The 15,941-nt window shown below is 40.7% G+C and overlaps 1 protein-coding gene across 10 annotated transcripts in view; it reads right to left on the minus strand.

Moving 5' to 3' along the window:
• DPP8 (dipeptidyl peptidase 8) overlaps positions 1–15,941 on the minus strand; it is a 76,213-nt gene that overhangs the window by 35,139 nt on the left and 25,133 nt on the right. For all 10 annotated transcript variants that reach the window (XR_003120204.1, XR_003120203.1, XM_025390142.1 and 7 more), the window contains 6 exons: positions 13,091–13,201; positions 10,301–10,429; positions 7,287–7,348; positions 2,890–2,990; positions 1,607–1,784; positions 583–742 (listed from right to left, as the gene is read on the minus strand). Coding sequence is in view for 8 of the 10 variants with exons in the window: in XM_025390142.1 (XP_025245927.1) it covers positions 583–742; positions 1,607–1,784; positions 2,890–2,990; positions 7,287–7,348; positions 10,301–10,429; positions 13,091–13,201 (741 nt within the window). In the remaining 2 variants the exon portion in view is untranslated. The remainder of the gene's footprint in view (positions 1–582; positions 743–1,606; positions 1,785–2,889; positions 2,991–7,286; positions 7,349–10,300; positions 10,430–13,090; positions 13,202–15,941) is intronic.

Here is a 15,941-nt window from a genome sequence, read left to right on the forward strand (position 1 = left end):
GCCAGACTGGAGTGCCGTGGCGTGATCTTGGCTCACTGCAACCTCCACCTCCTGGGTTCGAGCGATTCTTCTGCTTCAGCTTCTCGAGTAAGCTGGGACTACAGGTGCACACTACCACGCCCGGTTCATTTTTGCATTTTTTAGTAGAGATGGTGTTTCGCCATGTTGGCCAGGCTGGTCTCAAACTCCTGACCTCAGGTGATCCGCCTGCCTCGGCCTCCCAAAGTGCTGGGATTACAGGTGTGAGCCACTGCACCCAGCCAAAAATAGTTTTTTCTAAATGGGCTCACTTTAAACAAATTAAAAATTGCAGTCAAAGCAAAAGTAGAAAGTAAAAATCAGTAATCCTGCTACTTACAGATTATTCACTATTAATACTTTATAATACGTGTCAATCCATTAAGAACTTTGTCCTGTGTTTTTTACACATACATGTATTTATATTTTTGTTTAACTTACATATTAAGTTTAATGAAGCAAGTATTTGATGCTTACAAAGCATGCAAAAGACACATTCCCCTGTCCCTCCCACCTTCTGCTTCCAACATTTTTTCTTTTTTTAAAATAAAATGGATTTCTTACTTGGAGCAGGCAGCCCACCACTGGATCGTTTATATTTGCTTTCCTTTAAAATAGATGTAATTTTGTATAAATGACGGAAACCTGTTTTGCATTCAGAGGCAAAAATAAACTCAATTTCCTCTTCGTGACTTTGGGGAAAAACATGAAAGATGTCATGGATCTGTAAAATGAATAGCTAAATTTACTACACAGATTATGAAAATACTACATAATTCAATTAGGCTATAAGAAAAATTACCTGATAAATATACTTCGAAATATAAATAACCATCAGTGCCACAGGAATGCTGTATTTACAGTAATAAATTTTGCTTGGGGCTTTCAGATTTATTTTACTTTAGTCAAAGACTTCATTCACTGAGAAGTAAATGTTTTCAAATGGAGTAAAAAGGAAAATATGATGAAAAGTTTTTTCTTACTCAACATCTCTATAATCCTTGAAACATGGCACAAGGTTTGTTTAATAAAATAAATCTTGTTACAGAAAGATGAGGTAAAATTTTTTTTTACTTTTGTTTTCCGAAGAGAATTTTTCTAATAGTTCAGGGGAAAACAGGTATTTATAGGCAAATCATATGAAGCTTAAACTTATATTCAGCTAGGAAGTGAAATGGCTTTATTTATTTTGTATCTTAAACTTTTCTGCTAAATTGGAAAATTCAAAATTCAATTAAAAATTGGTACATTTTGGTACAGTTTGCCAACATAAAAGAGAAAGTCTTTTCTAGACCAGACTCATGAAGTCCTCTCAGAAACACTGATGAGGCTGTGTATTTAATATCTGTTATCTCCAGGAACAAATCTGAGGCCAAGGAGATGTCATTTCAATGGCACCTACTTTCTATCTATTAAATACAAACCATTCCATTCTGGAACCATCACTCGAATTGGAATTGTTCATACTAAAGAAATAACATGGTCCCTTTAAAATAAAAAATAAAGCATTTTGATAGTTTGCTATATAACTTCATTTGCTTTAGCATTCTGAGAAAATATTTAAACAAGTACAGGAAAAAATGCATACATTTATCCAGATGTCTGTTGTTTCTTCATAGATAATTAGTGGCGTCACAGAGTCAGGCACTGACTCAATGAGTCTCTGCCTTTCCATAACATCATCTTCTACTGGGATAAATAATTCAGGTGAAATCAACACTATTTGTAGGCGAGTTTGGGAGCGATCTAGTAGGATGGACCAAGCACTATTTAAATAAATAAAAGAGAAGAACCAGAAATAAAGCAAGCTATCAGAAAAAGAATCCTCTATATCTCATTTGGCACCTATCAATTATATCTATAATCACAATGAAAGAACTGCTTTAGTGTATATTAAATTATCACTTACAAATAGTTAATTAAAAATACACTTTAAGCTTGAATAGAATTTATAAAAAGTGGTTTTCTTGAAATGTCCAAAACCACAGTTGACCAGTGAAAGTGTTTTATCCCTGTAGGCTGGCATGAGCCTATAATCCCAGCACTTTGGGAGGTCAAGGTGAGAGGTCTGCTTGAGGCCAAGATTTCAAGATTACAGTAAGCTATGATCATGCCACTGCACTACACTCTGGGTGACACAGAGAGAGACCCTGTCTATATAAACAAAAGTTCTGCCAAGTGCAGTGGTTCACACCTGTAATCTCGGCACTTTGGGAGGCTGAAACAAGAGGATCACTAGAGCCCACGAGTTTTGAGACCAACCTGGCAAAATAATGAGACATCGTCTCTACAAAAAATGAAAAAAATTAGCTGGACATGGTGGCATGTCCCTGTAGTCCCAGCTACTCAGGAGGATAGCTTTAGCCGGGGAGGTTGAGGCTGCAGTGAGCCATGACTGCACCACTGCACTCCAGCCTGGGTGACAGAGCGAGACCCTGACTCAAAAAAAAAGTTTTCTCCCTTTAGTATCAATGTCAACAAATGCCAGTCTTGTGAAACTCCTGCTGTCTACCTGAGACACAGAAACTATTTATTTGTAATAATCCTCATATAAAGCTCTACAATTATACAATTTTTAAAAATATACATTTATGTGTGAGCCTTCAAGTCATATAATTTAATCACAAATAACACTATGAACCATAACTAGCTGAGTATACAGACAGAATTAAACTGCAGTGCACCTATGCTTATAGGGTTACAAATGCACAAATCCACTTAATTCAAGAAAAATGCCTTGTGCAGTAATAACTGTACTGCAAATTTACAAGTGAAGGCAGCTCCAACTACAAGGCAAACCTAACAGCACAAATATTCCAAAGCTCTGGATCCTAAATTAGTTATAAAGAAGTAACAATTTAACATACGCACTATTTTCCCTCGGGAGTCCATCCAGCTCTGGCAATATATTCAACTCCTTCAAATAGAATCTCAAAAGGTTGGATTAGTTCCTTATCTATGACATCCATAATCTATTAAAAAAGAAAAAAAAGAATCTAGTTATAGAAGATTTAGATAAATAATTAGCTTGCTAGTCTACTTTAACAATTATCCAAAAAGCAGGAAATTTTTCCAGAGTTAGGTATTAAAAAGGCACAAAGGATATAACAAAACCAGGAGTAAATTCTGGGTTACCTATACTGGTACTCACTTTTTGTGCCTAAAAAAGTTCTATGCACTTTTAACACATCCTAAAAGTCTATTTCTTTGTTAGTTGATACTAACAGAACACTTGATAATAACTGGTAAAATCAAGTTTTAATCACCTTAAACTCGGGTATCCAGAAAAATAATAATCCCTAATTCCCTATATTTCACCTAGAAATATATATATATACACACACAGTAATCATATTTTATTTATACATATGTGTGTGTGTGCATATATATATATTTGAGACAAGGTCTCATTTTGTTGTCCAGGCTGGAATGTAGTGGCCTGATCACAGCTTACTGCCTTCGCAATTTCCCAGGCTCAAGTGATCCTCCTGCCTCAACCTCCTGAGTAGCTGAGACTACAGGTAAGGTGTGTGCTTGTAATAAAATTAAATAAAATATTAATTTTTAAATTTTTTGTAGAGATGGAGTCTCCCTATGTTGCCCAGGCTAGTCTCAAACTCCTGGGTTCAAGTGATCCTCCTGCCTTGGCCTCCCAAAATGCTAGGATTACAGGCATGAGCCAGTGTGCCCAGCCTAAAATATATTTGTATAACATATATATTTATAATTATGTATATATGGTGGGGTTTTTTGTTTTTTTGAGATAGAGTCTCACTCTTGCCCAGGCACCATCTCAACTCACTGCAACCTCTCTCTCCTGGGTTTAAGTGATTCTCCTGCCTCAGCCTCCTGAGTAGCTGGGATTACAAGCATGTGCCACTGCGCCCAGCTAATTTTTGTATTTTTAGTAGAGACGGGGTTTTACCATGTTGGCCAGGCTGGTCTCGAACTCCTGACCTGAGTGATCTGCCTGTCTCCCAAACAGTTGGGATTACAGGCATAAGCCACCGTGCTCGGCCCATTTGTGTAATATATTAAAGAAATAGCCCCGGCCGGATAAGCAAACTTTTTTCTTTTAAAAGTCTAGCAAACACGCAGTAAAAAATAAATAATTTTTAAAAACTGCAAAGGATCTGAATAGACAGTCTTCCAAAGAAAATATATACATGGCTAATAAACACAGAAAATGATTCCCAACATCGTTAGCCATCAGAGAAATATAAATCAAAACCACAATGAGATACCACTTAAAACACAACAGCAGCCAGGCGCGGTGGCTCACGCCTGTAATCCCAGCACTTTGGGAGGCCAAGGCAGGCGAATCACGACGTCAGGAGATCAAGACCATCTTGGCTAATAACGTGAAACCCCATCTCTACTAAAAATATAAAAAAATTAGCTGGACGTGGTGGTGGGCGCCTGTAGTCCCAGCTACTTGGGAGGCTGACGTAGGAGAATGGCATGAACTCGGGAAGTGGAGCTTGCAGTGAGCAGAGATCGCACCACTGCACTCCAGCCTGGGCGACAGAGTGAGACTCCATCTCAAAAACAAAAAAAAACAAACAAAAAAACAAACCCACAATCGAATGGCTATAATAAATATAATGGACAACAAGAAGTGTTGGTGATAATGTGGAGAAACTGGAAATCTCATAAAGGCTGAAGCAGGAGAATCACATGAACCCAGAAGGCAGAGGCTGAAGTGAGCCGAGAATCGCACCATTGCACTCCAGCCCGGGTGACAGTGCGAAACTCCATCTCAAAAAAAAAAAAAAGGTTGCCTAGTGCTGGGGGATATGAGGAGGCTGGAATATAAAATAGTGCATGCTGAGTGTGGTGGCTCACACCTGTAATCCTAGCACTTCAGGAGGCTGAAGTGAGAGGATCATGTGGGCCCAGGAGTTCAAGACCAGCCTGGGCAACACAGGGAAATCCTGTCGCTACAAAAAATAAAACTAGGCCGGGCGCGGTGGCTCAAGCCTGTAATCCCAGCACTTTGGGAGGCCGAGATGGGTGGATCACGAGGTCAGGAGATCGAGACCATCCTGGCTAACACGGTGAAACTCCGTCTCTACTAAGAAATACAAAAAATAGCTGGGTGAGGTGGCGGCCACCTGTAGTCCCAGCTACTCGGGAGGCTGAGGCCGGAGAATGGTGTGAACCCGGGAGGTGGAGCTTGCAGTGAGCTGAGATCCGGCCACTGCACTCCAGCCTGGGCGACAGAGCGAGACTCCGTCTCAAAAAAAAAAAAAATAAAAAATAAAAAAAAAAAATAAAACTAGCTGGGCATGGTAGTGTGTGCCTGTAGTCCCAGCTACTTAGAAGGCGGAGGCAGGAGGATCACTTGAGCCTGAGAGGTTAAGGCTGGGCTGAGTGGGACTGTGTCACCGTACTCCAGGTTGGGTGACAAAGTGAGACCTTTCTCTTTTTTTGTATTTTTAGTAGAGAGGGGTTTTACTATATTAGGCAGGTCGGACACTTTCTTCAAAAAATAAAATAAAATAAAATAAAATAAAATAAAATAAAATAGTGCAGCCACTTTGGAAAAACACTTTAGTTCCACAAAAGGTTAAAAAAATAGTCATCAAATGACTCAACAATTCTACTTGTAGGTATATACTCCAGAGACATAAAAACGTAAGCCCACACAAAAGCTGTTACATACATACTCATGGCAGCATTATTCTTAATAGCCATAAAACAGAAACAATCGAAATGTTCATCACCTGATAAACACAATATGGTATATCCATATAAAGGTATTATTCATCAATTAAAAATAAATGAAGTATTGATACATGGTACAACATGGATGGACCTTGAAAACAATCTAAGTCAAGGAGACCAAACTACATATTGTATGATTCCACTTATATGAAATGTCCAGAATAGGCAAATTTATAGAGATAGAAAGTAGATTAATGGTTATCTAGGCTGGGCGCGGTGGCTCATGCCTGTAATCCCAGCACTTTGGAAGGCCAAGGTGGGCAGATCATGAGGTCAGGAGTTTGACACCAGTCTGGTCAACATAGTGAAACCCCGTCTCTACTAAAAATACATAAAATTAGCTGGGTGTGGTGGTGTGTGCCTGTAATTCCAACTGTAATAAACCCAGAAGGCAGAGGTTGAAGTGAGCCAAGAATTGCACCATTGCACTCCAGCCTGGGTGACAGTGCGGAACTCCATTTCCAAAAAAAAAAAAAAAGGTTGCCTAGTGCTGGGGGATATGAGGAGGTTGGAGGATGATGGCTTAGAAGTATAGGGTATCTTTTTGAGGTAATAACAATGTTCTAAAACTGCCTGTGGTAATGGTTGCAAAACTCTGTGAATATACCAACAGCCACTAAATTTTAAACTTTAAATAAATCATATTACATGTGAGTTATATATCTCAGTAAAGCTGTTTTTAAAAAAGTCTAGAAGAGGAAGACTGACTCAGGAGCCTCTCTCTCTGCAGGAGAGAAAGCTATCCTCTTTTCTTTTTTGCCTGTTAAACCTCCACTCTTAAACTCAAAAAAACCCCAAAAAAGTCTAGAAGAGAATACTGTTTTTTAGCTAGTCTTGTGTGCATGCAGCTTATAAGCATTTGGCTGTTGAAACGGAAAGCTGTAGTACAAGTCAACTGTGGCAATTTTTTTTTTTTTTTGGAGACAGTCTCTCGCCTTGTCGCCCAGGCTGGAGTGCAATGGCCGGATCTCGGCTCACTGCAAGCTCTGCCTCCCGGGTTTATGCCATTCTCCTGCCTCAGCCTCCCGAGTAGCTGGGACTACAGGCGCCCGCCACCTTGCCCGGCTAGTTTTTTTTTGTATTTTTTAGTAGAGACGGGGTTTCACCGTGTTAGCCAGGATGGTCTCGATCTCCTGACCTTGTGATCTGCCTGCCTCGGCCTCCCAAAGTGCTGGGATTACAGGCTTGAGCCACCATGCCTGGCCACTGTGGGATATTTAATGCACCACAGACATCTACCCACCACAAAAGGTAACCAGTCAATAACTAGCTTTTTTTTTCTTTTAACATTAATCTGGAGAATAAAGGCAAACAGAAAAACTACTGCAAAGGAGTGGTTAATATGCATATCCCCATATTCCCATCTTATGAACCAGCAGGATGATTTGTAAGTAAAAAATTAGGTCAGTCTAAAATCATGATCCACAGATATCTCAGCAAGTTCAGTAAGTCCAAAAACAAAAAAGTGTATCAAAGAACCCTACTGGGCTGAACAGATTAGTCAAATGACACAGAAGGTCAACTCAGCATTTTATACTTACCCTTCCTTCGGCATCAATCATTATTTCTGACATCTTAAAAGTGACTTTAGGATTTGCTGTACCTTTAGAAAGAGACATAAATGAATAGTAATGTTTATCCAAAATTGCTCAAATTAATTTTGCCAGATCAATTCTCTTTACACTTTAGTTAAGTCAAGAATAATGTATAGGTCGGGTGCGGTGGCTCATGCCTGTAATCCCAGTACTTTGGCAGGTTGAGGCAGGTGGCTCACCTGAGGTCAGGAGTTTGAGACCACCTTGGCCAACATGGTGAAACTCCATCTCTACTAAAAATACAAAAATTAGCCAGGCGTGGTGGTGTGCGTCTGTAATCCCATCTACTTGGGAGGCTGAGGCAGGAGAATCACTTGAACCTGGGAGGCAGAGGTTGCAGTGAGCTGCCATTGCACCACTGCCCTCCAGCCTGGGTAACAAGTGCGAGACTCCGTCTCAAAAAAAAAAAAAAAAGAAAGAGATATAAATGAATAGTAATGCTTATCCAAAATGACTCAAATTAATTTTGCCAGATCAATTCTCTTTACACTTTAGTTAAGTCAAGAGTAAAGTATATGCCAGGCACAGTGTCTCACGCCTGTAATCCCAGCACTTTGAGAGGCCAAGGCAGGCGGATCACTTGAGCTCAGGAATTCAAGACCAGCCTGGCTCACATGGTAAAACCCCATCTCTACAAAATATACAAAAATTAGGCAGGGCGCAGTGGCTCACGCCTGTAATCCCAGCATTTTGGGAGGTCGAGGCAGGTGGATCACCTGAGGTCAGTGTGAGACCAGCCTGACCAACATGGTGAAACCCCATCTCTACTAAAAATACAAAAATTAGCCAGGCGTGGTGGCACGCGCCTGTAATCCTAGCTACTCAGGGGGCTGAGGCAGGACAATTGCTTGAACTTGGGAGGCGGAGGTTGCAGTGAGCTGAGATCGCGCCACTGCACTCCAGCCTGGGCGACAGAGCGAGACTCTGTCTCAAAAAAACAAACAACACGAAAAAAACGGCTGGGTGCGGTGGCTCACGCCTGTAATCCCAACACTTTGGGAGGCTGAGGCAGGTGGATCACGAGATCAGAAGTTCGAGACCAGCCTGGCCAACATGGTGAAACCCTGTCTCTACTAAAAATACAAAAATTAGCCAGGCATGGTGGCAGGCACCTATAATCGCAGCTACTCGGGAGGCTGAGGCAGGAGAATCACTTGAACCTGGGAAGCGGGGGTTATAGTGAGCCGAGATTGCGCCATTGCACTCCAGCCTGGATGACAGAGAAAAAAAACAAAAACAAAAACAAAAACAAAAACAAAAACAAACAAAAACAAAAAAGCAAAAAACCAAAAAACAAAAATTAGCCGGGTGCAGTGGTACACACTGCACCAGGCTGGTCGAGCTACTCAGGAGGCTAAGGTGGGAAAATGGCCTGAGCTCAGGAGATGGAGGTATAGTGAGCCAAGATTACACCACTGCATTCCAGCCTTGGCAACAGAGAGAGACTGTCTCAAGAAAAAAATGAAAAAGAATAATGTAGATGGTCAGAGCTTTACTGCACAAGAATCTCAGAGCCCCATCTCAAATTCATACTTTTTGAATATCAAAAAATAAGGGGTTTGGCCAGGTGCGGCGGCTCATACCTGTAATCCCAGCACTTTGGGAGGCCGAGGTGATCCCTTCAGGTCAGGAGTGGTGAAACACCATCTCTACTAAAAATACAAAAATCATCTGGGCTTGGTGGTAGACACCTGTAATCCCAGCTACTCAGGAGGCTGAGGGAGGACAATCATTTGAACCCTGGAGGCAGAGGCTTCAGTGAGCCAAGATCACGCCACTGCACTCCAGCCTGGATGACAGAGCAAGACACTGTCTTAAAAAAGTAAAATAAAAATAACGGGCTTGCCCATCAACCAACAAGTGGATTTTAAAAATGTAGTATATATACAACAACATGGAATACTACTCAACCACAAAAAGGAAGAAAATAATGGCATTCACAGCAACCTGGATGGAGCTGGAGACCATTATTCTAAGTGAAGTAACTCAAGAATGGAAAACCAAGTATCATTGCTCTCACTGATAAGTGGGAGCTAAGCTATGAGGACACAAAGGCATAAGAATGATATAAAGGACTCTGGGGGCTCCAGAGGAAGGGTGGGAGGGGGGTGAGGAATAAAAGACTACACATTGGGTACTGTGTACACTGCTTGTGTGATGGGTGCACCAAAATCTCAGAAATCACCACTAAAGAACTTATGCATGTAACCAAAAACCACCTGTTCCCCAAAAACTATTGAAATAAAATTGTAAAAGAATAAAAAAAAAAAAACAACCAGGCTGAAAAGAGTCCGAATGACATAAAGTGAAAATATGTATTATTTTCACAATTGAAATGCTGTAAGAAGCAAAATGGGAAAAAAAAATCACTTACTATGAACAGTATCACTTAAAAATCTGTATTTGCTAGCAAAGACACCTTCTCCTTTTTCTTTTTTTTTTTTTTGAGACAGACTTTTACTCTTGTTGCCCAGGAAGGCAATGGTGTGATCTCAGCTCACTACAACCTCTGCCTCCTGGGTTCAAGCAATTATTCTGCGTCAGCCTCCCAATTAGCTGGGATTACAGGCATGCACCAAAACGCCTGGCTAATTCTGCATTTTTAGTAAAGATGGAGTTTCACCATGTTGGTCAGGCTGGTCTCAAACTCCTGACCTCAAGTGATCCACCCGCCTCAGCCTCCCAAAGTGCTGGGATTACAGACATGAGCTACCACGCCTGGTGCAAAGATACCCTCTAATTCATTCCTTGAGGAAATCAATTATGTGGACATCCCTACCTTTGAAAAGAATAAAAAACGATCACTCTTAATTCAAAATCTATTTTTGTGATACCAGTGAACAACCCATCATAAATAAGGCTGGAAATGACCAATGTCATTGACTACACCTTTGGATGACTACAGAATCTTATTTGGAAAGAGGAAATGAGTGAATATAAATGCCAATGGAGTACAGTACCTGTTTTAGGATAACGGAATGAATCTGCCCTCCTTGTTTCCAGCATAGGGGATGTAACATGAATAATTTCCACCTCAGATTCATCATTTTCTTCATATAGAATTCTAAGAATTTTACCACCACTGGGAGCTTAAAAGAAATTTAGATATTGAAAATTTAGAATAATTATTCCAGAAAGTAGTCATAACCAACCGTTCCTTCTAGTATCAGATTTCTTATAGTGAAGAATAACTTATGTATAAAATACGCTACCTGTTTTGTAGGAAAATATCACTAGTCTTTGTAGCAGCAAGGTGAGTTATTGTTAAGTCACTTCTTTTGGAGGGAAAACAACTGGAGATGATATGTATACGTATTTTTAAAACAGGGAAAAACATTTTTGAAGGACTTCATTCTTACATACCATAAAACGCATTCTTTGTTGAAAAATGAAATATTTAATTACATTTATAATATTTCCCATTAAAAACATAAATACTAAATACAGTTCAGTTATTTTGAATAGTTTCTCTATTCATGTCAAAATCGTGTTCTAACAAATACAACAAAACATTTCACATCTTAAAATAAAATGTCCAAATCCAAGACATGGCTTACAAGTATTTTTCAGGGTCTCTTAGAGATGCATTCAGACTACTAGCTCCAAACCATGAGTAGGTCATGAAATCTATTAATGGGTCACAATCAGTATTTTTAAAAATATAACACACAAACCACACCCTGGGCAACATGGTAATACTCCATCTCTACAAAAAAATATAAAAATTAGCTGTGTGTAGTGGCTTGCGCCTGTAGTCCCAGGTACTTGGGAGGCTGAGGTGAGAGGATTGCTTGAGCCCGGGAGGCAGAGTTTGCAGTGAGCTGAGATTGCACCACTGCACTCCAGCCTGGGCAACAGAGACCCCACCTCAAAAAAAACAAAACAAAAAACCCAAAAACAAAAAAACCCAACATAACAGTATCAGGGAGTATTACACATAAGAATAAGTATTGCGGCCGGGGGCAGTGGCTCACGCCTGTAATCTCAGCACTTTGGGAGGCCGAGGTGGGTGGATCATGAGGTCAGAAGATTGAGACCATCCTGGCTAACACGGTGAAACCCCGTCTCTACTAAAAATGCAAAAAATTAGCCAGGCGCAGTGGCGGGCGCCTGTAGTCCCAGCTACTTGGGAGGCTGAGAGGCAGGAGAATGACTTGAACCAGGAGGCGGAGCTTGTAGTGAGCTGAGATTGCGCCACTGCACTCCAGCCTGGGCGACAAGAGAGAGACTATGTCTCAAAAAAAAAAAAGAATAAGTATTGCTTCTTGAAATTTGTTTTCAGTTTTATCTATACAGTATATGTATTAGGCCACAATACAAGTACACTTCTAACTGGATCATGGTCAAAAAGTTTGAAAGCCAAGCTTTAGTGAGCTGTTTCTCAGAGAGTGAGGTATTTGTGAATTTGCCCCAAGAAAGGGAGGAATTTGTTCCCTTTTATCCTATCCATTCATACACTGATTTGATCATCTGTTTAACAGACTCTCTAGTCAAATTTTTATAGCAACACATTAAGGTGTGTTTTTTTGTTTGTTTGTTTTTCAGACTGAGTCTCACTCTGTCGCCAGGCTGGAACGCAGTGGCACGATCTTGGCTCACTGCAATCTCCACCTCCCAGGTTCAATTGATTCTTCTGCCTCAGCCTCCCGAGTAGCTGGGACTACAGGTGTGCACCGCCACACCCAGCTAATTCTTTGTATTTTAGTACAGATGGGGTTTCACCATGTTGGCCAGGATAGTCTCTATCTCCTGACCTCATGATCCACCCGCCTCAGCCTCCCAAAGTGCTGGGATTACACGTGTGAGTCACTGCACCTGGCCAAGGTGTGGTATTTTTTATTTTGCCACCAATGCTGCCAGCATTACCAAGACCAGCCTTTAGGAGAAAAACTGGCAAAGAGAATTGAGGGGCCAGAGGCATTAAACCACAATACAATTGTTTTTACTAGACTTCATTATGATGAAATATAATCTACATTTTTTTTTTTTTTTTTTTGAGACGGAGTCTCACTGTGTCGCCCAGGCTGGAACGCAGTGGCACGATCTTGGCTCACTGCAAGCTCCGCCTCCCAGGTTCACATCATTCTCCTGTCTCAACCTCCCTGTAGCTGGGACTACAGGCACCCACCACCACACTCGGCTAATTTTTTTTTTTAAATTTTTAGTAGAGACGGGGTTTCACTGTGTTAGCCAGGATGGTCTCGATCTCCTGACCTCGTGATCCACCCGCCTCGGCCTCCCAAAGTGCTGGGATTACAGGCGTTGAGCCACTGCGCCTGGTCATAATCTACAGATTTTTGAGACAGAGTTTCGCTCTCAGTGCCCAAGATGGAGTGCAATAGTACGATCTCAGCTCACTGCAACTTCCGTCTCCTGGGTTCAAGCGATTCTCTGCTTCAGCCTCCCGCGTAGCTGGGATTACAAGTGCGTGCCACCACGCCCCGCTAATTTTTTGTATTTTTATTAGAAATAGGGTTTCACCATGTTAGCCAGGCTGGTCTCGAACTCCTGACCTCAGGTGATCCGACTGCCTCAGTCTCCCAAAGTGCTGGGATTACAGGTGTTAGCCACTGTGCCTGGCCTAAACTATATATTTTAAGTAACTACTGGCATGAATCAATCATCATCACTTTGGAATCTATTATCCACTTTCAAATCTATTAACCAAGATTTAGAATCTGCACTTAACTGACAGTTGAATCTTATAATACTTTAAAATGATCCATAATACATTATTTGAACCGCCTTACTTGTTTCAGCTTTCGGACACCACCAATAGCCAGAATATCTATCAAATTCTTCTTGGAGAACAAAGGTAGCAACTCCAGCTGATCTGGCATCTTCTTCCATGTTGGCTAGCTCTAGACAAATATAAAAGGCAAAATTACCACAGAAAGCTATCTTTTCATACGTACAAAGCAAAATGATTCCATTTATTTGGAAAGGTAGCTGGAGTACAGTGGTAAACCCTGGAGCTAAATGGACTGAGTTCAAATCTGGGGTCCATCATTTACATACTGTCTGACTTTGGGCAAATCATTCAATCTCATTCCACTGCATTATCCCATTTGTAAATGACAATAAAAGGCTACCTTGTGAGGCTGATATGAAGATTAAATTAATTAATTCACATAAAGCACTTAGAACAAAGCCTGGACCACAGTACATGCTCCAAATAAATGTTATTATTTTCCCAATTAGCAGGATCATGGAAAAAAGATTACACGTAAAGGAGCAGAGTATAGGGGACACTTGCAACTCTCCTACACAGAGAAGTATTCTTAGACCTAGAGTGAATCTTATAGGTCATATAATTCAACCATTCTTCTTTCATCTCATTCAGTTGGAGCAGCTCAGCTTTCATCTGTTTTACACTTAGGTTTCCAGCAAATAGTTTGAAGGGGACTCTTGTTTTAAAAGAAAACCACAAAGCCATAATTATATAAGATTTTGAGGCCAGGCGTGGTGGCTCACGCCTGTAATCCCAGTACTTTGGGAGGCCGAGGGGAACAGATCACAAGGTCAGGAGTTTGAAACCAGCCTGGCCAATATGGTGAAACCCCGTCTTTACTAAAAATACAAAACTTAGCCAGGCATGCTCCTACTTGGGCGGCTGAGGCAGAAGAGTCGCTTGAACCTGGGAGGTGGAGGTTGCAGTGAGCCAAGATCATAACACCACTGCCCTCTAGCCTGGGTGACAGAACAAGACTCCATCTCAAAAAAAAAAAAATTTGTGTCATGAGGACATGTTTACAATATACTTGAATAAAACAAATCAGATTACTGAATAGCATTTACACTGTGATTCATTTATAAAAATGTTATAAAAATGCATTTTTAAAAAGTGCTGATATAAGCTGAAATATGATTATCTCCAAGTAGTAAGATTTCGAGGTTTTTAAAAATTGCTTTATAATTTACGAATTCTTAAATGTACTATTTTTGAAAAATACATATACTTGTATGACCACACTCCTATCACCACTTACACTTCCAGTACCCAAGGATGTTTTCTCATGCTCCTTCCCAGTCAAGGCCCAGCCCCGACCCAGAAACAATCACTGATCTGATTTCTATCACCAGAGGTTACGTTTGCATATTCTAGAATTTCATGTAAATGAAATCATACAGTATATATATACTTGTGTTTGGATTCTTTTGAGTTTCATCAATATTGTTACATGTGTCAATAGTTAATTCCTGTTTATTGCTGAGTTGTATTCCATTGCATACCACAGTTCTTTTATCTGTTAATGGATATCTTGCCTGTTTCCAGTTTCTGGCTATTATGAATAAAGATGCTATGAACATTATTACCGTGTAAGAATTTTTGTGGGCCAGGCGTAGTGGCTCACACCTGTAATCCCAACATTTTGGGAGGCTGAGGAGGGCAGATTGCTTGAGCTCAGGAGTTTGAGACCAGCCTTGGCAACATAGCAAAACCCCGCCTCTATAAAAAATACAAAAATTAGCCAGGTGTGATGGCAGGTGCCTATGGTCCCAGTTACTTGGGAGGCTGAGGTAGGAGAATCACTTGAGTCCAGGAGGAGGAGGATGCAGTGAACCAAGATCACGCCACTGCACTCCAGCCTGGGTGACAGACTGAGATCATGTCTCAAAAAAGAAAAAAAAAAAGGGAATTTTTGAGAACATGTGTTTTTGTTTCTTCTAAGTAAAATACCTACAAGTAATAAGGCTGGTTAGTGTCGTAAGTGTATGTTTAACTTCATAAGAAAGTACCAAACAGTTATCCAAAGTATTTCTATTATTTTACACTCTTACTATCGAAGTATGAAAGTTCTTCTCCAACATTTGGTGTTCTCAATATTTCTCACTTTAGCCAGTCTAGTAGGCATTACATATCTCATAGGGACTTTAATTTTTATTTTATTTTTGAGACAGGGTCTCACTGTCACCAAGGGTAGAGTGCAGGGGTGAGATCTCAGGTCACTGCAGCCTTTATCTCTGGGTTCAAGTAATCCTCCTGTCTCAGCCTCCCAAGTAGCTGGGACACAGGCATGTGTCACTAAGCTCAGCTAATTTTTAAAAAAAATTTTGTAGAGATGAGGTCTCATTATGTTTCCCAGGTCTCATTATGTTTCCCAGCTCAAATCCCTGAGCTCAAGTAATCCTCTCACCTTGGCCTCCCAAAGTGCTAGGGTTACAGGTATGAGCCACTGCACCTGGCCTGATTCTAATTTTACAGGCAAGTTTTATTATTTTTGCTTATCTATATTTTCTATATAGTGTGACATAATGTACAGTACAAACCAATGATTTGTTTATCCAAAAAGTTTGAATCCAAAAAGAAATATTTGGAATTCAGAATTTGGGAGATATTTCTTTTCTGTCATTTTCTTTCTTTCTCTCTCTCTCTTCCCTCCCTCCCTCCCTCATCTTTTTTTTTTTTTTTTAGACAGAGTTTCGCTCTTGTTGCCCATGCTGGAGTGCAATGGCGCCATCTCGGCTCACCGCAACCTTCACCTCCTGGGTTCAAGCGATTCTCCAACCTAAGCCTCCCGAGTAGCTGGGATTACAGGCATGCACCACCACCCCAGCTAATTTTGTATTTTTAGTAGAGACGGGGTTTCTCCATGTTGG

This window comes from Theropithecus gelada, chromosome 7a, assembly GCF_003255815.1.
Source record: "Theropithecus gelada isolate Dixy chromosome 7a, Tgel_1.0, whole genome shotgun sequence".
NCBI classification, from domain to species: Eukaryota; Metazoa; Chordata; class Mammalia; order Primates; family Cercopithecidae; genus Theropithecus; species Theropithecus gelada.